Consider the following 23,250-nt stretch of genomic DNA (forward strand, 5'->3'; position numbering starts at 1 on the left):
AGGCAGGCCTATAAGACATTGGAAGAGAACACAGAGAAATTTGTCCCATACTTCAGGGGGAAGCATGAATGACACCCGCTTGTGCTATATTTGGCTTTGGTTATAATGTTAAAAGATTTTGGACCAAATTCTGTTCTCACTAATTCTGATTCAGAGTAAACACTGAAGCAAATCCAAAATCACTATATTAACTTTGATGGAGTTGCTCTGGATTTACCCCATTCACTATCAGGAGAGATAAAAACCACCACAGCCCAATAAACATTAAAGTACACCAAAATGAAAAACATACAGACATATGATATATAAAATGGCCACACGGTGGCACCAAAACCTACAAAATGTTAAGAACATTTGTATTTTAGAGACTTTGAGAACTGCTTTAGCTTGTGGCTATGACTAAAAACATAGGTGCAAACGGTACTCCTGCTCAGGAATACCAGCATAAGGGACAGCAAACACTATGATGTTCCCCTCATGGAGTTTCCTCTGCAATCTTTTGATAAGTGGTGAGGGGGGGTGAGGTTTCCAACAATACACTTCCTTCTCCCAAGACAGAAACGGAGGGTCTAGCTTCTAAATTACCCCTCCTTCTCTATTCCAGCCCTGTCACAGGATAGCTGGTCCCTGTGAATAGCAGGCCCAGCTCCCAGTGTGAGAGCAGGTGGGCCATTGAGGTCAATTAAAGGGGACAGGGCTATACCTGGGGCAACAAAATACTGTCAGAGGACAAGAAGAAGGGGAGAGATGGGTGGGATAGGGTAGGCTAGGCTAGGCTGTGTCTAGGGCTAGAAGCAGAACCAACTCCTGTGGTGGGGTCCTGGGAGCAAGGGGCCAGGTGTCCAGGAAGCCTTGGAGCTGCTGTCGCAGAAGAGTAACAGAGCTGACTGAATAAGGAAGCTGGCCAGGACTGGGAAGCTGCAGGAAGCAGGGTTACCAAAGACCCCCCGGGAGGGAAAGCTGTGAAACCCTAGGACAAAGGCTAAGCTCAGGGAGTGGTTTTGTTTGTTTGGTTGGTTTTGTATAGATAATAAACCCACTTAAAGGAGACTGGGTGTGACAGTGAATACTTGCAAGCTGGAGAGAAGCTCTGCCAAGTCACAAGCCTCATGCACTCTCCTTCAGACCCCAATCCTTCTCCACCCACCACCAAATTGCCAGACTCACAGAGAGCCTTCTGCTGAGTTTGGAGAAAGATGAGCAATGCTGTTCCAGAGGCAACTGACTCCATCACACTTTCTGCCTGAGATTTCTACTCTGTGCATGGATACTAAGGGCACAATCAGTTCCTCTCTTATCTAATAATCTTAAAATAATGATGGCTATTAACCCAGTCATGCAAAACCACTTTGTCTTAGGCTAGGTCTACACTACCCGCCTGAATCGGCCGGCAGAAATCGATCTCTCGGGGATCGAATTATCGCGTCTCGTCGGGATGCGACAATCGATCCCTGAATCGACGTTCTTACTCCACCAGCGGAGATGGGAGTAAGCGCCGTCGACGGGGAGCCGCGGAGGTCAATTTTGCCGCCGTCCTCACAGCGGGGTAAGTCGGCTCCGATAGGTCGAATTCAGTTACGCTATTCGCATAACTGAATTTGCGTATCTTAAATTGACTCCCCTCCCCCGTAGTGAAGACCTGCCCCTAGAGCACTGAGTTAAAACATTAAACTTAGTATAAGAATTGAAGTTTTTTTTTCAAAATAATTTACTTTTTAAATTCATTTAACTAAAATTCCACTTACCAAGCAACCACAAAATAATCTCAGCTATGTTGCTATCAGGTAATTATTTCATGACTAGAACGTACTGTGGTTAACGAAAGGGTGACTGACAGTGTTATAACTCCAACCATAATTCTGATGTCATAGTTCCCATCATTCCACCCACTTTCCTTAAAATCAAATTGTAAATGTAGAAATAAAATGCATAATAATGCCCTTGTCTGTGGTTTGCTTAGCAATAGAAAATTGTAAAAATATAAATATCCAAGAGGACAGAGGAACAGTGTGCACGATATATGGTTTTAAAGAAAATCTTGAAAGAGTTATTAAAAACAAGCACATGACTGCATCAAATAATTAGGATAAGGAAGACATGTAGCATATAGGTAACTAGTCTATAGTTTCACTTTCCTACAAATAATATATATCATTGGCTCCTGTTCTGTGTGATGTCTCAGTATGCAATCCACCTGGTAAGATCTCATCCACCAGGGAAATCTGTTTAAAACATGGAGACTGAAGGGTGTGAAAAGAGGTCAGTAAGTACCTTTATTTTAATTTTCTTCCCTTATATTAAAGGTTTTACAAGGCTTTGCAATATAAATAATAGAATAGAATAGAATAGAATAGAATAGCAACTACAAAATCGCAATCTGTAGAGTACTTTCTTATTGCAACATTTTAAATCTCTGCCCTCCAAACCATCATGCCAAGGCAGCACATAGCACCCCTTCCAAATCATTCTGTTAGTTTGCAATATTTGAAAGATCACAGAATACTGTTTGCTGTGATACCACAGAAATTCACATTTAAAAGGAGCAGAAGACAAGGGGCAGCAACTCTGAGGAGTTTTTCAACTAATCTAAAATCATGTATTCTAATAATTTTATACATTAATATATTGCACAGGGCTTACAAATGATTTTTATAGAAATGCCTCCTAAAAGCTGCATGCCCCTACCGTATTGCTGCTCCTGAGAAGTGTCTCACCATCAGAGCAGAATGGAGCAATAACAGGGGCATGTCTTTCCCACACTGTAAGACATGTGCCCACCCAATTTTTTCATAATGTGTGATCCCAACTACCCGCACCAAGATCAGCTCCATGATCCAGGAGAATTCCATAGTGCATTGAGGGGTGTGATATTACCAGCACAGTATTTAGTTACCTTGCAACCTGGAATGGGAGTACAAAAACTAGACACAGAGGGATCTTACAGTACTTTAAAATAATTGACATAGTACCTCTTGTTTTTAGGAGCATTGAACACATTAAAAGTTATTGACGTTACTGGGTTTGTTATGCCAATTGCATTTCAGCTTTAATAAAAGACTGTCCTTTTAAAATCATGTGACCATCTCCAAATATGTAGAACACAACTCTGAGAAACAATGCGAGTAATGATATGCACACGCTTCAGGGCTCTGATGATAGAGGACTCAAGTTTAACTCTATAAGGTTTAATCTTGCAAACACATTGAGCACTTTGCTTACTACCTTGAGTAGAGCCACTGATGTCAAGGCACTCACTACTCAACGTAGTGTTTGGAGGATCGGATCCATAGTTACTACTAGATTCATATGATTTATGTTTATCATAGAAGTGAGACAGAGTCATATATTGTGTTACTATCATTCAGTTTTGAGGTTCTCTGTGCACTAGTCAGAATGCTCATGAGCTACTTGAAGATTAAAATTAAAGTACCTCCAGAAATACAAGTACATAAAATGGCAATGGTTGCCAGAAAAAAACAGAATGATAAAAATACATATAGGACTGATAATTTATAATAAAACTCAGAATTTCAAGGAACCCTATTAACCTACACTACTACAGCTGTGATCTGAATCAGAAAATGAAAAGGGGTAGAGAAATATTTTCTGCAGCTGTTCATGCAAGCTAAAATTGGGGATCAAAGATTACATTTTTTTTAATGCAAAGTGTCACTTAAGAATTGTAAAACATTTTGAGCAACATACCTGGAGCATGTGGGGAAAATTACTGGAGAGGGGAATGGGCAAGTGAAATAAGTGGGTAATACCAGAGATGGAAGGAGAAAAAATGAGGAAGGTGTGGTAAGGAGAAAAGAAGAGGGAGAGGATTTGGCTGTGTGGCTTCTGATCTCACCAGAACAGCTGCAGAAACGAGAGAAAGGGGAGGGAGAGAGACGAGAGAAAGCAGCAGAAAGAGGATGGAAAGAGCATTGTGGATCTTACCTGTCCTGGGATGGCCTACCAACTAATGATTTAAATACTAAAATAAAAGCAGCATTTTGTTCATTAATATTTTGAACCAACCACTTCAAAAAGGATATGAATGTACCAAAATTTTAATAGCTATTTTTCTAAGAGGATTGAAGGGAGTTAACATGTACACGGCAGAGGCAGCACTGAATCGGAAGATTGCCTTCCCTCTATTCAATACTATAAAAGTCTGAAAAAGAAAACAAAATGAAAATTTAGAAAATATGTACAGTGTAGATTCTCATATTCTGCATCACTTGTGCTTCATCATTAGTTACAATTAGCTGAATTCTGCTCTCATTTACACCTCTGCAGACTCAACAACTTCATGTGTAGTTCACCCAACACGCAGGACAGCCTCCAACTGAATTTCTACAAATAGAATTGTACGAAAACATTTCAACAGCATTATTTAGAAAACATACATATTCTATGTCTTATTTGACAGAGGACAAAGTGAGCTCTAAGTGTACACACCATTTGTGTACTGGACCGGCTTCCCCAGGCGGTGATTTAAAGGGCCTGGGGCTCCCAGCAGCGGCTGGAGCCCTGGGCCCTTTAAATCACCGCCAGAGCCCCGAGCCCTGGGGTAGTGGCAGCAGCCGGGAACCCTCAGGGCTTTGTCGGTGATTTAAAGGGCCCGGGACTCCCCTATGGTAGCAGCAGCTGGAAGCCCCGGGCCCTTTAAATCACCACCGGAAACCCTGGCCGCTGCTGCTACCCTGGGGGCTCCGGCAGGGGGCTCGGGCAGCGATTTACAGGGCTGGAGGTGGTAGCGGTGGCCGGAGTCCCTGGCCCTTTAAATCGTTGCCCGAGCCCCGCAGCCCAAGCCCCGGGGTAGCGGCAGCAGCTGGGAGCCCTCAGGGCTCCATCAGCAATTTAAAGGTCCTGGGGCTTCACTGCGGTAGCAGCGGCCGGGAGCCCCGAGCCCTTTAAATCATTGCCATAGCCCCCGGCCACCGCTGCTACCCCAGGGCTCCAGCAGCAGGGCTCGGGCAGTGATTTAAAGGGCGGGGGCTCTGCTGCGGTAGCGGCAGCCGGAGCCCTGGGCCCTTTAAATGGCTCCCAAGCTCCGGGGCTCCCAGCCGCCTCAGCAGCTGGGAGCTCCAGATGTGATTTAAAGGGCCCGGAGCTCCCAGCTGCCACTACCGCAGCTGGAGCCCCAGGCCATTTAAATCTCGATTTAAAAGGCCCGGAGCTCTAAAGGCCCTTCCTCTTCTGGTTGAGGCCATGCCCTCCACTCAGGACTCTAGTGTACCAGTAAGTCCTTTAAGTTACTTTCACCCCTGTTGGTGCCTATCTTATAACGCATATTAAGATATGCTAAACATAATTTTTATACATTCATTAAAACTTCAGAATTTCCTACACCAGGTATCTGCAGTAATTCTGGTATCATCCATATAAGGAAATAGTGAGGTGGAGTAATAAACACTGATGGCCTGATTTTTCAAAGGTGTTTTGTAAATCTTATATCCCATCAAATGGAATGGAAGATGCTCAGTGCCCTTGAAAAAGAGGCCTCGAGCTTTTAAAAGCCACACACTGTATGGACATGATATGGCATGTTCAGATTTTCCTCTCATGCACAAAGTTAAATTTTTTTCACTAAAAAAATAGAACTAAAATTTGTTATTCTTTTTCATATTTATCATGAGGCTTTTTTGGCCATTTCATATTTAATGATTTAAAAGCTTATCTGTGCTACCTAATTAACACACAGAATTCAGTGAAGATTTGTATTTCAATTCCTACCATCTGCCCACAGCGTCAGTAATAGGTTATATATTTTGATTGTGTTAAAATGGCATTTATAAATGGAACAGCTTTGAATGAAAATCTTTTCTTAAAACCAGAGAAGCCAAGAAGGCTCAACCTTTTATTCAACGTACCTTATACACCTGAGTCTCTGAAACATTTATATTCCACATACACATGGAGCCAACCTAAGACAGTCTCTGCTCAGGCAAGCTCAGAGGTGGGAGAGGCTTTGAGCTGCTTTCCTCCCCATGGAGAAGAAAGCCATAATATGAATGTTTGTGCTCCTTGACTGTAACAGGGACTTCTTTGCACTGCAGGCAGCACTGGACATATCAAAAGGGACATAAGCCAGTAGTATGGCCAGTGGCCCCGCTGCATCAGCTAGGAGAGGAGGGCAGCACTTAAGGAGGGCATGCTTTGCTTTATGTACAGGTATAGTAAATGCTGCTGCTGTATCCCTGGGGGCATAGTACTTCCCTCCACCAGAATGAATGCTACAACTTTTAAACCACACACTGATTCTCACCCCCTGCCCTCTGCTGACTCCCAGAACCACATTTTAGACCTTAACGAGGCTTTATTTTGGTCCTCAGTACCCTTGGAATTTCATTTGCTTTTTACCACACTTTTGCCTCCTTCTCTCCTTGTTTCCCTTGGAACTTCATCCCTTTATTTCAGGAAATTCTGGCTGAAATCCTGAGCTCCTCACACGTTTTCTACTGCCCTTACTCAGACAAATTCTTATTGAAGCCATCATTTGTGTGATGCAGGCTCATTGACACACATTTATGAAATGAAAATGGAGCCTGATCTAAATGTACAAAACTCAAGGAAAATCAGTGAAAATTTATGAGAAATTCTGATCATAATGCATAAACTTGTAAAGCGTTTAAACCACCATACTTCAGAAAAATAACATGGTCTGCAACATCACTATCACATGGGCAATTTTGAAACTGTTTTAGCAATCAGAAGAAAGAGGCTATCCCATTTTCAGTATTAATAGCAATTACTTTTCTGATGTCTAAGGCACAATGATCTTGATGCTAAGTTTCAGATCTCCAGCGGTGAGTCCTACATCATTATTACTGGAGAACTGAGGGGGAAAAAACACTAGCAGCTGGCCCCAAATCCTGCTTGCCTTACTCCCAGACTTCAGCAGGACTACTTACTTGAGTAAGGCAAGCAGAATATGAAGTGTCTGTCAGTATGTGAACTTTCAGAACACAACATTGAGCAACTAAAGACACATATTTCTTCTTAAGTCTTCTATCTGTCTTAAGCTCATCTCATTATGATATTGCTGTGGTTTCAGAACTGAAAATGATTGATGGGGATTGATATATTTCCTTGGTTTGCTCAGCTAAGGTATCACTCTTAATAGTAGTTGTTTTTTTGTTTTTGTTTTTAGAGAGTACTAGTTAATTCTCAAGGGGAATATATTTCCACATACAGCAAAAAATCCTGAAGACAGAAAATTCCATGAATTTCAGCTAGCAGAGTTTCCTCTGGCTTATCCTGGGATGGGGCAGGTTTTTCTGTTTTTGGAGTAGGTACAGTGCAAAGCCCAAAACTTGAAGATCTGGGACATCAGAGGAAACCAGGGCGATCTGCACAAAGGCCTGGTATTTCTGTACTTCTCTGCCTGTCTCCAATGGGACATATTACAGGATTATGCAAAAATTTTACCTTTCCATATTTCCATTAAAAATGGCATATTTCAATAAAATATTTGTAAAGAGTATAAAGAGTTTTTTTATGTTATGGGTACTCCTGCAAGGAACCCTACCTCTTCCCATATTTCCCTACCTCTTTGACTGCAAGCGCTCCTTTGAGCCCCTTATTGCAGTAACCTGATTCTGGATAAGGAATATGCTTCAAAGACTAACAGTCCTTCACCCAAATTATCTAGGAAGAAGATACAATGTCTCTGAGATTACAGGGTGAAGAGGAATGCATTAGGAGCACACTGATATACTATCTCTGCCTAACTCTTCACCCCTGACAACCCAAGTAATGAGAGAATAGATCAGGAATAAAACCTAAGTTTTCCACATAATAGTGAGCAAGAGGGCCATTCAAGACAGCTTTTCAGTGGGTTTCATAATGAAAATACTGACATCCTTAAATGACGATTTTACATACAGTTACAATTAGAGTGAAATGCCAAGTATTTTATAATAAAGCGAACAGTGTATCACACCACCCAAACCAGGGGCCTGATCCTGCAAACACATTTTACTGCACGCAGTGCCAATGAAGTCAACCACTGGAGCACTACATCTGGGTTGGGCCCAAAGTAGTGGAAAAAAGGGAGTCCTGCAAAGGGTCTATAATATTTTAATACTCTTAATCTCTAACAGAAACATGTTAACTGCAGTCTTAAGAAACACTCACTTTTTTATTGATATAATATGGGTCCAGATCCTCCAAGGGCTCAGACACCATTCCTGGAGGTATGTCGCCGTAAATAAATGGCAGTGTCTTTCCTGCCTCCAGATCACTATTTGGTTTTGGTCCATTTTCATCATCATCATCTTTACGTTCTTTTTTAGACTTCTTAGCTTTTTCTTCAGCAATACGTTGTTCGATAGCTGCAAGTGACTCTCTTGTGAAATAGTGGAAGCTGTCAGGTCCTGGTGGTACCAGCACTGATTGTGCCATCTTTTCATCCTGCACTTCTTAATTACCGTTTAGCCTCACACATAAAAAAGTGCTAAAAATATAAAAACACAGAAAAATATTAGACCACCACCACACAAGCAATTTAAATGGATACACCTTCATATCACTGTCTGTAGGGCAATGTATTAAATAGGGTACTTATATGAGAACAGTGTGTTGTGAAATTGATCCATTCATTTGTTTTTCTTTCAAGATAGGGCATTTAACTTTTTATTTGGTCTCTTTAGATGTCTGGAAAAGTAGCAAATCTTTAAAAATTTAGTTTAAAATTAATGTATTGCTTATGAAAAGTGATGAATTGGCAGCTATAGAGAGTGTATACATTAATTTTAAAAGTAAGTAGAAAAATTGTTTCTTTTCTTCCCCCCTCCCCAGAAAATGTTGTGACCATTCTAATGAATGAGATAGTTAGTGGGTAGTATAAAAGGATTTTTCCCACACTCACTGAAATAAATTAACAGTTAAAAAAGTGTTTTATTATGTGGTGTCGGGTGGGAGCATCCAACACAATTGCCCTTTTAACACTACCACCATGAAAGGTCTTATGTCAGATCAATCTTCCCTCTGTGAGGAGGTGTGGACATGGCTTCCTCAGGATCCCATCATTGACACTGAAAGCATCAGCCAGAGGAATGCTCCCTCTTTTCAGGGACAAGCATGTTGGCTTCACAGATTAGGGAGCAAGGAACCAGGTTTAGGTACCTGAACGTAAATCCCCTCCCTGGTAACATATCATGTGCTGAAAGAATTTCTGTGTTAAATCCAAATTGGTCTTCGCTACTAAACATTCTTAGACCTTTTATTTTCTATTGCTATCTTTAAATTGTGTATATTTTGCATAATCTTCAGAACTGAGAGCAGAACCATCTTCTTTTAAAGCCACCTTATACTTCTGCCAAAAATGACAAATGAAAAATATTTCCAATGCAGAGATACTATGATCGGAAATCATGAATGTAATCTGTGCATTTGATAATTTCCCCAAGATTTTTTTATCTGAATGGGCAAATTATATTATCCATGTAATAAAACAGCAAATGTAATACAAGATTAACAGCTTCAGTGCCAGATGATATACCAAAAAAGCAATTATCAACTTAAAATGATGCGACAATCTGAATTTTCCTGCACGCTCTGTTTTTTATTTCCCCACTAAGTACACATAGGCTTGTCTGATTCCACCACAGCTGCAGCAACTTCATGTTTTCAGAGCTATCTGAATTGACGCTAACACCATGTCTAATTCTCCATTCTTCCGTCCTCACCATATACATAACCATCTCCTCCAACACACACACACAGGCATGCTGCAACTTATGCAAGTACATCTGTGAAACGCGCTCTTCTATTGCAGTCAAATTCACCTGGTGCATCCTATTATGGATGTTTTGTAGAAAATTGCTGTTGGAACACATGTACAGTTTGGTGGCAGCAGAAGTGTTAATTATGAAAATGAAAGTGGTACTACTGCAAAATCCTTATAGATTTTATTGTTAATGATAGAAAAAGACAGAATCCTCTCTCAACACTATACGTGACAATTAAAAAAATGCATTACCAGTATAGACTCTTGCACCTGTGTGGATTTGGAACGACATCATGAAGAATGCAGCTAAAATTCCATCATGCCTCTTTTTTTTTTTTTTTTTTAATTTTCCTTCAACAGACCACACCTAACTTCCTGCTAAAGGATCCTGGTTATTGAAGTAAAAACTGGCATTTCCTGTGCAAGAGACTACTAGTTGCTGTAATTGTAACAACCATTAGATGGCATTCATATACGATCAGAAGACATTTCTGTAAGAAACCAACTGCAGAATTCAATTAGAAACTTTGGATACTCAAACACTTGCCTAATCTGAGGCTTTTGCATTGAAAATCTGGCTTTTACAGAATCTCTCCAGTTTTCACGACTCTCTAAACTCATGCAACATTTGTTGATGCTGAGATCACAGATATTAAAAGTGTGAAAATTACACTGACCAAAAGAGAGGAGGAATAGAGAAATGGGTGTTGCCCAGGCTGGCTGCAACTAAGGTAGTTCTTGAGACCTATGGTAGTCTAGATTAATTTAAAGTAAGGGATACATTTTTTTACCAATATAAATGAATTAGATTTATTTGGTGTCTTTTCAACACAAGCAGCAGAGAAATGCAGCCCTTGGGTGCAAGTTGCGGGTAGAGGGTGGCAGGTATGGGAGCTCAATGCTGCACTGAATCTGTGCTCAGGAATGCAGCCAGGATTTACAGTGCCCAAAACAAGATGCAGAAGCAGGAACCTCAGAAACTTGACCCCGAGACAGCCCACTGAGTAATCCCCTTTGGGCCCCACTCCAAATGCTGCCTTATTTCCTTTTCCTTTTCTCTCTCCTGCTTTCTCTGTGTTTTCTATTCTTAACTGTTTTTATTTTTATTTATTTTTTTCATTTGCTCACTTGGCTAGCTACCCTTTCCTTATCTATCCACCACTATGTTCTATCACTCACTTTTTAGACCCATACTTACCCTTATCCATTCCCTCTCAAGCAGAGCCGGCTCTACCATTTTTGCTGCCCCAAGCTCGGACTGCCGCCATCCGAACTGCTGAAGCACAAAAAAAAAAAAAAAAAAATCTGCCTGGACTCTGCCGCCCCAAGAATGGACAGAATGCCGCCCCTTAGCATGTGCCGCCCCAGGCACATGCTTGCTCTGCTGGTGCCTGGAGCTGGCCCTGCTCTCAAGCACTCATTCATTCGTTCTTTCACTCCATATCCATTTCATTATCCAGCAGCTGCTGCCTTTCTCTTGGGTTGTGAACAGTGGGCCACTGCAATTTGAGGCTGGAATGGAGAAGGGAAGAGTAAGGAAACTATGAGGTGCAGGAAAAGCCCACTCCTGTGGCCTTGACAGGATGGAGTCAGGAGGGAGGGAAGCATGAAGTCACGCTGCAGCTTTAGGAGAGGAGGATTATGAGACAGAGCCCCAGATTCAGAAGAGATGCCACTCTGGGGGAGAGGGTACAGAGGCTCCAGCAAGAGCCATTTCCTCAGGTAGTAGGGAGGAAAGGAGAGAAAGGTGTCCAGAGTTTCAGGAAGAGGAGTGGAAGAAAAATAGCTGTGTGATTTTTCACTGTGGTCCAGAGCCCAAAAGGAGCCACTGCAGTAACTCATGCACTGTGTGCAATCTCATCATCAGAGTAGTAGGTGACAAAATAAAATCTCAGAGAGGTCAAGGCTGTGCCATTGTTCAGCACAGCAGTGCCCAGAACAAGGGAAGTTGTCTAGCTAGGCAAGGCTTGATGTGCAGGAGTGATAGAGGCATACCACCCCAAGCTTAAGACAAATGCTTTAGGTGTCCCCCAGCAGCAGCCCTGTGTATGCTAGGTCTCAACAAATAACAATGTAGCTGTCTTGATTATTTCACTTTGCCTTAGACTAACAATTTCCCACCAATACTCCTTTAATTTTTCTTTAAATACATTATTTAAACCATGCAAATGTACAATTCAAATAGTAACTATCCATAAATACAGTTAATATGATCAATTCAAAGACATCACATATTAAATACTTTAAGTCATGAGATTTCTGCTTTAGCGTCTAATGTCATGTGGATTATATATATATAATACATAGATATGTATATGTATACATAAAAGCTCAGATAAACCAAATACCTCAAAAGCTTGCCTAATCCACACAGTTTGGGTAAGAAGTCTGATTCCATCATTATTGTAATGTAAGATAATAAGCACCACAAAACTAAGCAGGAATGCTATTCTCCTTCTGCAAGGCCATCCTGTATCCTGAAGAACAAAACAACACACATGTACAGAAAGGAGTGATATATATACAGTGAAGACATAAGAAAAAAGGACCAAGGGATATACAGAAGAAGAAAATAGTGAGAGCAAGTAAAAGGACACAGAAATAACAAAAAAGATGAAAAAATACATTTGCAAGACAAGAAAGAGGATGACCTAAAGTCTTGATCCTGCAGATGACACGAAAATCAGTGGGGAATACTCAAAGCAGTAAATACTGGTCTCTGATGATTGGATAATAAACTTTAAAAAGTGTGGACATTATATTAGTAGTTAATTTGCAAAAGTTGCATAAAAAGTTGAGATGTGTGATTTTTATTGTACTAATGTACGGACTTGAGATTCTTGCACCTCAACCCAATCTGTAACATCTGCATGCATAGGCTAAAAAAGGGGCAGTGGAGAGAGATAGAAAGGGAAGAAGCAGTGGCAAAATGTGAAGTGAAGTGAAAGGGCAGTGTGGAGTGGACATGAGGGCAGCATGTACAGCACAATGTATGCTGCACTACAGAGAACTATATACCTATAGGGAGTAGAGTAGATTAGTACAGCCTGGATGTGACAAAGATAGGGATGACCATTGGAAGAGCTGTATCTGAAAATAATGGACTGACTCTCCAGAGAAGCTGGAGATGGAAATTGCCACTTAAAAAAATCTTGATTGAGTTTATAATTAACAATACCTAAGATAGATGAGATCAGCAACAAACAAATGTAGACCTCAATCAAATAAAAAATACAATATAACCTACATGTACACGTTTTTTAAGTATACGTAAAACTACACAAAATGTTAATGGAGAATGAAAAGTAGCTATGATAAGATAATAGCCAGTCTTGATCACTGTCTCAACATACGCCTCCAGGTCACAGGAGCAGCCAATGATGAACGCCATGAACATCTGTCTCACGAGTGATATCTGCCCATACTCCCTAAAAAGTGGGCATTTCACATGCAAACGTCTTAAAATGTCCTTAAAATGCTTCTTCTTGACCACAAACATCACTTCTGTTTTGTCTTTTACTCATTCAGAGAAAAAATCATCCCTGTGCTGAGAGCCCACACCAGGGGCAGAATTAAGTGGAGCATAAGTGATGCTCAGAGCCTTGTGTAGGAGCTCTGCACTGGGGTGAATTTAACCCTCTGACAAGGTAGATCTGAGAGAACCATGTCATTCTTTTTCTGACATTCTAGGAGCATTCTGCACTCCAGCTAAATTAATCCTGGTTAATAAACCCTCAAGAAAAACAAATTACCAGCTTTTCCCTCAGGGACAGCTAAAAAATAACTATGTCCATTAAATATAAAAGTGGAGAATTTAAATGCACAATTCAGCAAATTCAAAAATCAACGTTCCTCTGAGCACAGCAGCCATGTTGCACATAAATTGTAATTCTTACTGCCTACTGTGCTGTACTATTTCTCATACACATTTTTTTTCTATATTATTAGATACAAATATGAAGCATGTTCAAGGATCCTAGAGTATGTGCTATTCTGTGCATGCTATACAGAGTCAATTAAAGTAATTTATACGTAAAGTATAAAATAAACCATATGTTTAAAATGGAATTTCTTCTGTCTTTATTTTTTTTAAGAAAAAATATTTTACTCTTCTGACGTTGAAACTTAGATGGCTTCAGAAAATTGGCAAATGTAATTCATTAATCTAACTTTTTGGGTAGAATGGCACAGCCATTTCCCATATCTTAGGAGGTCCATAGGAGAGTTCCTCTCTTCTTCAAACCTTAAAGACCATGTAGCTAACAAGGAACATCACAGTGGGGCTCCCCCTGACAACTTTACAAAATATGCAGTAGATCTACCTGCAGGGTCTCAGCCAACAGTTCCTGTGTTTCCACTCGCCTTGCCCTGCACACTTTATAAACAGCCAGATGGCACCCCTCTTACTCTGATATTTGATTGATGGCTCAACAAAGCGAGGGCATTACAATCTGGTCCAATGTGCACAGCTGCCCTTCATAGCCCCTTTATACCTTCAGTACACTTTTGATTAAACAGCTAAGTTAACCCCACACGCGCATATGCAGTACAGCCTTCATTAGCTAGGCATTTTTAAAGCTTAGAAACATTTTCTGAGCAAAATATACTGTACATATATAGTGTGATATTTTGAAAGGGTCAAAACTTGGTCAAATCAAAACCATATATCATCAGAACATACTAAGAAACTTCTCCCCAATGAAGGGTATTTCCATGTCAAATAGTCACTTTTTTAAAATTGGGAAAAGTACATATTTTTCTACCCCTCTCTAATATTTAAAATGGATGAACAGTTTTTACTTAAACTTTCCAAACATTCACCTTTAAGACGAGTGAAAGTGTGGACAATTTCAATTCCAGAGGTAAAAGCTCCACAAAATTATGTGCAACTGAAACAGGGTATGGTATGAAAATAATTATGCAACTTTAATCAAAGTGTGGGGTGACTGCAGTTCCTACTATAATTTACAATGCGGCATGTTAATGTTACTCTAAAAACCTTAATTTTCAAAATGCTTGAGTTTTGTGTATTTAAATTCTCAACCTTAATATTGCATTGACAGTTTGTTTTTTACTTAATTTTCTCATTCCTCATTCTTAAAAGAGAAAAAAATCAAAAAAGAGGAAGAAGGAATGAAAGAGTTTTTAATTATGTTCCCTTCCTATGTTAGATATTCGGTCAAATACACTGACACCTTAAGGAAGCGCTACCATCTCTTCCTTTCCATACTGTGACGAGCATGTGTTGCATTCAAAAACTGGGTGCTACTGGTATTACATGTTTGTCACATTACAGATGGCTCACAGGCCCAGAAAAGAGGAGGAATTGAAGGAAGGTGGTGAACCCGTGGGCAGTTTATGCTTGTGACAGAGTTTTGAGGAAGATGGGAGATAGATTGCAAGCTTGTCAAACATGGTTGGAGGGCGAGATCAGAGGGGGGTCATCGGTCTGTAAAACGAACCATCAGAACAAAGGGTTGGAGATTGGTCACAGGTCATCTGCAAATGGGATTATGACCTTATTATGGGGTTTTAATTCTACGCACAAACTTCCATGTTCTGTTCTCACCTCAGGGTGTGCTGGCATGGGGTGGGAGAGCCTGGATCCTTGGTGGGTTATGGAGGGTGAGGTCAGGCCTGAAACAGGCTCCCAGCACATTCTGCCCCAGCTTCACATTATTCCCTTTGTCCTCTCTCATCCCCCCATCCCGGGTGTTGCCCATGCAACATATTGTCTTCTTCTCTTCCATGCTGCCACCTGAGGAGCAGGTGAAGCAGACAGTAAAGGACAGAGTTGCTCTGCCCTCATGGCCAGCCCCACTGTGGCCACGAAGAATAATTGCTGGAAAAAATCTGTTCAGTCCCTGTAGCCCCACTGCTTGCATGAGATCTCAGCAGTGGACTGTGTGAGAGAATGCATAACACTTGGCAGCCCTGCCTAAGGGAGAGAGGTTGGAAGCTGGGAATCTTTTGAGGAAAGCCAGGGATCAGGTCAGCCCATGGCATGAGTTACAACAACCTCAGGATTGCTGTTACATTGTGTGCAATGGTCCCTAAGGGGACCAGGATCACCATTGGGCCTCTATGTGTCCTTTATGCCAGGGAGGTGGCCTCCAGCAGGAGCAGGTGGCATATGGCCAACTCTAGGCTAGGTGGAGGATTTTACTATGTAAGGAAAATACCAAATTACCCTGTTAGGAAAGTTTAATGGCCTCAATTGCAAGAGTTATTTCAGGACTATGTATGCCAGGTTCCTGTTACTATAGCATTAAGAAAATAACCTGATGTACTGAAATTAAACAAGGCTAGATGCTTGTTATGAATTCTTGCATCAGATAAGTGTATTTCACTATTGTGGTTTCAGAAACAAGTATCTAAAACAATGTGGTGAAAAGAAGAAAAGAACCAGAAAAAAGAAAGGTAAAAGCTGTACGACATTAAACACTGAACTATTTGAGGAAAGGCAGACCAAGTGGAATAAATTGATAAAAATGTATTACTATAACAGGGGTATTATAACAAGTACTGCCTCATCTCTGGTTATCCTTTATCTTGTATATCTGGCTACCTCACTTTTACCATTTACATAAAAAACCGTCTTTTTCTGTCAACAATTCTATTTATCTTTAGTTCAAAGTCAGTAAACAAACAAGCCTGTGGTGGGGCAGCTGCTGCGGAAGGGTTAAGGCAGCCTTGGAGAAGCTGTGCAGAACCCCGCCAATCAGGAAAGGGCTCACTGGGAGAGCCAATCAGGAGAAGGTTTATTGAAGCAGCCCATATATAAAAGGGCTGCTCAGGGGAGCAAAAGGCAGTCTCACCTGGAAGGCAAGGTGAAGGACTGTCGGATAAGGAGCACCAGAGATACTTCAGTGCTGGGCAAGGTAGTGGAGCAATAGGGGAACTCTTGGATGACCATGGCCAGACTGAGGCCCTGAAGCAAGGGCAGGGAAGGTGCTAGGGCTGTGGGGAAGTGGCCCAGGGCAAGTAGGCAGTGTGAAAGGAGGAGGGGCAGTAAGTGGCTGCCAGCTATAGGATCCTTGGGCCAGGACCCAGAGTAGTGGGTGGGCCTGGGTTTCCCCCCCGCCCCACACACACACACACACTTTCCCCCTACTTGCCACTGAGGAGAGTGGCCTAGATCCAGACTGCAGTTTGGCCCTGAAACCAAGGGCTAGGCTAGACTGCAGTTGGCCGCTGAGGCCAGTGGAAGGACTGAGGGCTGGGAGTGACGTGGGTCCAGATGGTGGAGGAAATGGAAGTAATGACAAGTGAGACACTGCTAGTAAAAGGTGCCCTGGTGGTCCAAGAGAGCTAATTCCCAGCATGACCAGTAGGAGGTGAGTTGGCATGGGTACAAAGGCCCTTTGGTTTCTACATAGCCTGAGCACAGTGAGACTATGCTGAGTCCTTGTGCAGTTAATAAAATGTGATGTGTCTTCTCTCCTGACAAACCTGATTCCTGAGTGCTTATTTAAACATTACTGTTATAAACATATGAAGATTGAAGCCCCATCTCAGTCTTAACTATAGCACCTCAGTCTTAACTAAGAACTATCCATAATGACTCCAAGATCTTTCTTGAGTGCTCCATCATTTTGTATGTATAGTTGGGATTGTGTTTTCCAATGTACATTACTTGGCATTTCTCTACATTGATTTCATCTGTCATTTTCTTGCCAAGTCACCCAGTTTTATGAGATCTCTTTGTAACTCTTCAGTCAGCTTTTGACTTAATTGTCTTGAGTAATTTTTTTTATCATCTGCAAACTTTGCACCTCACTGTTTACCCATTCTTCTAAATCATGTATGAATATGTTGAACTGCATAGGTCTCAGCACAGATCCTTGGGGAACTCTGCTATTTACCACTCTCTACTGTGAAAACTTATAATTTATTTCTACCCTTTGTTTCCTATCTTCTTAACCAGTTACTGATCCATGAGAAGACATTGCCTCTTATCCCATAACTGCCTACTTTGCTTAAGAGCCTTTGGGAAGGGACCTTGTCAAAGGCTTTCTGAAAGTCCAAGTACACTATATCCATTGGATCACCCTTGTCCTCCTTTGTTGACTCCCTAATGATTTACCTTTACAAAAGCCGTGGTGACTCTTCCTTGACATAGCATGTCCATCTATGTATCTGATAATTCTGTTCTTTACTATAGTTTCCACGAGTTTGCCTGGTATTGAAGTTAGGCTCACAGGTCTGTGAGGAAAGATCGCCTCTTCAGCCTTTTTTAAAAATCACCATCACATTAGCTATACACCAATCATCTGGTAGAGAGAGTGATTTAAGCAATAGGTTAAATACCACAGTTAGCAGTTCTGCAATTTCATATTTGAGTTTCTTCAGAACACTTGGGTGAATACCATATGGTCCTGGTGACTTATTACTGTTTAATTTATCCATTTGTTCCAAAACCAAATCTACTGAAACCTCAATCTAGGTCAGTTCCTCAGATTTATCACCACATAAAGAATGGTTCAGGTGGGGGAATCTCCCTCACATCCTCTGCAGTGAAAGCCGATGCAAAGAATTCATTTAGCTTCTCCACAACAGCCTTGTTTTCCTTGAGTACTCCTTTAGCACCTCTATCGTTCAGTGGCCCCACTGATTGTTTGGAAGGCTTCCTGCTTCTGGTGTCCTTAATTTTTTTTTTGCTGTTAGTTTTTGTGTCTTTTGCTAGTTGCTCTTCAAATTATTTTTTGACCTGCCCAATTATACTTTTACACTTAACTTGACAGAGTTTATGTTCCTGTCTATTTTCCTCCGTAGGATCAGACTTCCAGTTTTTCAAAGATGCCTCTTTTTTTACTCTGTTTTGTCCTGGTGGCATTGTTTTGGTCCTCTTACTGTGTTTTTTTTTTTTAATTATTTTGGGTATACATGTAGTTTGAACCTCTGTTTTAAAAGGTTTCCACACAGCTTGCAGGTATTTCACTCCCGTGACTGTTCCTTTTAATTTGTCTTTAACTAGTCTCCTTGTTTTTGTGTAGTTCCCCTTTTTTAAGTTAAATGCAACTGTGATGGGGTTCATTGGTATTTTCCCCCCTACAAGGGCGTTCTATTTAATTACATTATGGTCATCATTCCTGAGTAGTTCAACTGTAGTCATCTCTTGGACCAGATCCTGTGCACCACATAGTACTAAATCAAGAATTGCCTCTTTCCTTGTGGATTCCAGCACTAGCAGCTCCAAGAACCAGTCATTAATGGCATCTAGAAATTTTAACTCTGCATCCCATCCTGAGATGATATGTTGACAGTCAGTATGGGGATAGCTGAAATTCCCCGTTTTTATTGGGCTTTCTGTTTTTGTAGCTTCTCTAATCTTCCTGAGCATTTCACAATCATCACCACCATCCTGGTCAGGTGGTCAGTAATATATTCCTATTGCTATACTCTTATTACTCAAGTATGGAATTTCTATGCATAGTGATTCTAGGATACTTTTGATTCATTGAAGATTTTTACTACCTCTGTCCTTATGCCTTCTTTCACATTACTGCCACTCCCCCACCAGCACAACCTACTCTGTCATTCTTAAATATTTTGTACCCTGGTAATACCATGTCCCAGTGATATTCATCATTCCACCAAGTTTCTGTGATACCTATTATATCAATATTTAATATAATTTAATTTAATACCAGGCATTCAAGTTCTCCTATCTTAGAATTTAGACTTCTAGCATTTGCATACAAGCACTTATAAAATTTGTCAATATTATGAAGGCAGACAACTAGTGATGTAATTGAATGGGACTCTCTTTCATTTGACTGGTTCCCTTCAGTTCCTACCTGTACATTATCAACTTGTATCCTCTCATTTTTACTAGGATATAGAGTATCCTCTTAATAAATCCTCCACTAAATCTGTCCAAACCATGTGCTCTTCTGCACCTCTTCCCCCCAGCCCTTAGTTTAAAAACTCGTCTATGATTATTTTTAATAAGTGGGATCTGAAAGTGAATCTATATTCTCCCTCGCTCATGCATCACCAGTATTAAAGATCCTGCAGGCCAAATTTTGGTCTTTTTAAACATGTGTGGGAGGTGAGTTTGAGAGTCAGGAACCCCTCACTTAAAATGACGTGCTTCAAGTAACCTTCCTTTTAAACCAGAGGATTTTAGACATGAGTGTTATAGCTGATAGTAACTGTTATAGCTGATGGCAAGAGAGGCAGATTACCAGGACACAAAACATTTAAGGCACTAAATGTCAAACCTAATACCTTAAAATACACCCAAATCAGCTAGAAGCTAGTGCAGCTCATAAAACACAAGTGTAAAAGCATTGTTGCAAAGCATCACTATACAAGTGGATTGCTGCATTCTGCATTTGCTGCCATTTCTGAATGGTCTCAGGTACAGCACCAACCCCATCTGTACTGTATATCATTTCCATTCATGATATCGGAGTATGGGACCGACAGAAGGAGATGGGCAGTTTGGTGGCAATTGAACTGAGGATGATGGATGAGAAGTTGGCTAGAAGAAAATGTAAGGAGAACTACTCCCATATTAAAAGAAATGGATTTGCAATGGCGGTTCTGTCTCTTTACGCCTGCTCTGAGAAAGGGGCCCTGTGACAGCCAGGCTGCATAGAAAAGGGAGTGGAAAAAGGTTGCCTAGCAACTGGTCCTGGAAGCTGCAGCAGGAGAGTTGTGACCTGGCAGCTAGATGAGCAGAATGAGAGGGAGGAGGAATACAGGGGTGATTTTCTACAGCTGCCATAAAATTAAAGAAACTTTAGAATTAAAAACCATTCTCCAGGCAGAAGGTTTTTCAGAAGAAAAACCTCCTCCACCTGCTTCAACAGAAACTAACCAACATTAAGGAGGAGAAACAGAACTAAAGAAAAACAGCAGCTACTAAGTATTCAAAATAAAGGAGTAAATCAGAGAGGGGTAGGGTCAGCCCCTGAGTCTGGCCATGGAGGCTGTGAAAATAAGGCAGTTCTGCTGTGCAAAGGGGTCGGTCATGATTAGGAAAATGGTACAAGGATGCACAAACCCTGCAGGAGCCCACAGGAGTTGAACCACAGCAGATGCTGTATCATTGATATCCAGTCCTCCCATTGTGGGGACCATTCAGCTGCAGTAGCAGCTACATACTGTCTCTGTAGCTGCGGAGTGTGGGCAGGATTTCTACCCATCACTCATTCTTCCAATGACTGGACTGGCTATTCAAGTTGGATTTGTCCCATTGTGAAGAGAGTTGAAGGGACACCAATTTAAAAATTACAGTTTTGTCAAAGGTTTTACCCCATTTTAACAAGTAACACTTTAAATAACTATAATTAAGGCTGCGAGTCTGTCACAGAAGTCATGGACTTGTGCAGTGGCCGGTGCTGGCTCAGGGGCTGCCTGCAGCAGTTGAGGTGTGTTGGAGGGTGAAGGGGGTTGGAGGATATGGGGGGGGGCGCTTACCTCAGGTTGGGGGACTCCCTGGCTACCACTGGCATGGCCTTGCAGCTCCTAGGCAGAGGGAACGGGGAGGGTGGGGGTTCTCCACACTCTGCTGGAGGCCCCGCCCCTGCAGCTTCCATTGGCTGTGGTTCCTGGCTAATGGGAGCTGCGCAGCCAGTGCTTGTGGCAGGAGCAGCGCGTAGAGCCCTCTGGCCCCTATGCCGTTTAGGAGCTGCAGAGACATGCTGAGCTGGGTAGGGGGCCTACCAGCTACTCCAACCCTCTCCTCCCTTCCCCCCTCCAGCACCAGCAGGGGTCCAGGGCCATACGCTATACACCGTGGCCCGCCCCTCTCCCCCAGCACCAGAGAGGTTCTAGGCCACCTCCCCCAGCACAGCACCCATGATACCCCTGGACCACCACCACCCTGAACACCTGTGCCTTCCACCCACATTTTAGTTAGAGGTATATAGTAAAAGTCATGGACAGGTCACAGGCTGTGAATTTTTGTTTACTGCCCGTGATCTGTTTATGACTTTTACTAAAAATGCCCATGACTAAAACATAGCCTTACCTATAATTGAAAGGGCTTAGAGAATAAAATGTTTCATGTTTTTCAGTTTGTTCACTTTGTGCATTTGATAACACTAAGCATATCCTCAGCTATGCTGTTTCCACTCTAAACAGTTAGTATCCCTTGTTGCTTGTGTGATCTTTAAACCACAATGTGAGATAGAAAGGCATTTTTAGAAATAGGAAAATGTAACTGTAAAACCAGAGAAACCGGGAAAGGGGACTTGAGAGAGGTGCAATACTAAAAATATTTGTAATACATTTTTAAGGACTGTCCTGATTTCAAGTGCCCCTTTAAGAGACAGGGGAATTAGACTTTAGGGAGTGCCAAGTAGGGTGACCAGATGTCCTGATTTTATAGGGACAGTCCCAATTTTTGGGTCTTTTTCTTATATAGGCTCCTATTACCCACCACCCCCTGTCCTGATTTTTCACATTTGCTGTCTGGTCACCCTAGTGCCAAGTACATGTTGCAAAGGGGGGGGGAGAGAAGAATGTATGCAGGTGTGAGAAAGAGGTAGCTAATTTTAACTCATTTTAAAACATTTACAAAGTAAAAAAGGAATCCGTATGTAAATACAGTGCTACACTTTGAAAAATGCTTCTAGTAGGCACAGAATTCTAATAGTTTATTGATCTCATGAAGCACTTATTGTTGAGTTGGGAACTCCATGAACACATGGAAAGCACAAGCATCCAACATGGAGGAAACTGACGTTTTCGTAGACACTATATGAAAATTCTCCCTCAGGAGCCAAGGTGCTACTGACAGTTTCCTTGCAGCTGCACAGTACCAGCTGCTGAGAGGCTGCTGCAGGAGTTAATTCTGCTTGGAGTAATATTAACTCCCACTGGGATATATGTTAGGCTCAGAGGGCAGAATATCATAAGTCCTGTTTCCCAGTTCTTTCCCTATCAGCCCTGCATAGTCTGTGGAGCCTCTGCCCCTATGGAGCTGCAGCAGAAGGGGCTTCCATGGGCTCAAGAGAAAGTGGAGGTGGAGGAGCATGTGTTCCCCTATACATCCCCTGCCCAGCTATGCTCAACCCGGTCCCTTGTGCTCATGTTACTGAAGGGAAAAATTTGGTCTTTTATCAGGGACTTGCTGGTTATCATATCTATTTCCAGATTCTAGCATGTGGAAGCAACCTGGCTATAGTCATCCAGGTAGTTAAGTTCTAGCCAAGGTAAATTAGGCCAGTATTTATTTGTAAACATTTGAGGTTTCTTTCTTTGTATTTAGTCTTACAAAGTTTTATGGGGTAGCAGTTCCTACAGTGCCTCTCGGCAAGATGCAGCACATAGTTCAGTGTGCAGATGGGTCCACAGCCCAGCTGCTAGTTCTTTGTACTCATGTTATGTGATATTATTGATTATAAGCAGGTCTGGTAGCTCTGCATATGATTAGGTGCCAGATGCTTCCCCTTGTAAGACACGGATTTCAGTTGCTAGAGTAGCCAAACTTTAACTATTTGGATTGAAATTTTCCATGCTGGATAACTGATTCAGGCTGAATATTTTTTGAAAATTTCAGCCAAAATGGTTCA

At 41.6% G+C, this 23,250-nt stretch overlaps 1 protein-coding gene across 1 annotated transcript in view; it reads right to left on the minus strand.

The window, feature by feature from the left end:
• Positions 1–23,250, minus strand: part of SCN2A (sodium voltage-gated channel alpha subunit 2) — a 121,089-nt gene that overhangs the window by 87,454 nt on the left and 10,385 nt on the right. Inside the window, exons 2-3 of the mRNA XM_054044442.1 lie at positions 8,128–8,446; positions 4,041–4,159 (exon numbers count right to left, since the gene is read on the minus strand). Of these exons, the coding sequence (XP_053900417.1) occupies positions 4,041–4,159; positions 8,128–8,394 (386 nt within the window). The 5' untranslated portion in view covers positions 8,395–8,446. The remainder of the gene's footprint in view (positions 1–4,040; positions 4,160–8,127; positions 8,447–23,250) is intronic.

The sequence above is a fragment of the Malaclemys terrapin genome, chromosome 11 (genome assembly GCF_027887155.1).
Source record: "Malaclemys terrapin pileata isolate rMalTer1 chromosome 11, rMalTer1.hap1, whole genome shotgun sequence".
NCBI lineage: Eukaryota > Metazoa > Chordata > Testudines > Emydidae > Malaclemys > Malaclemys terrapin.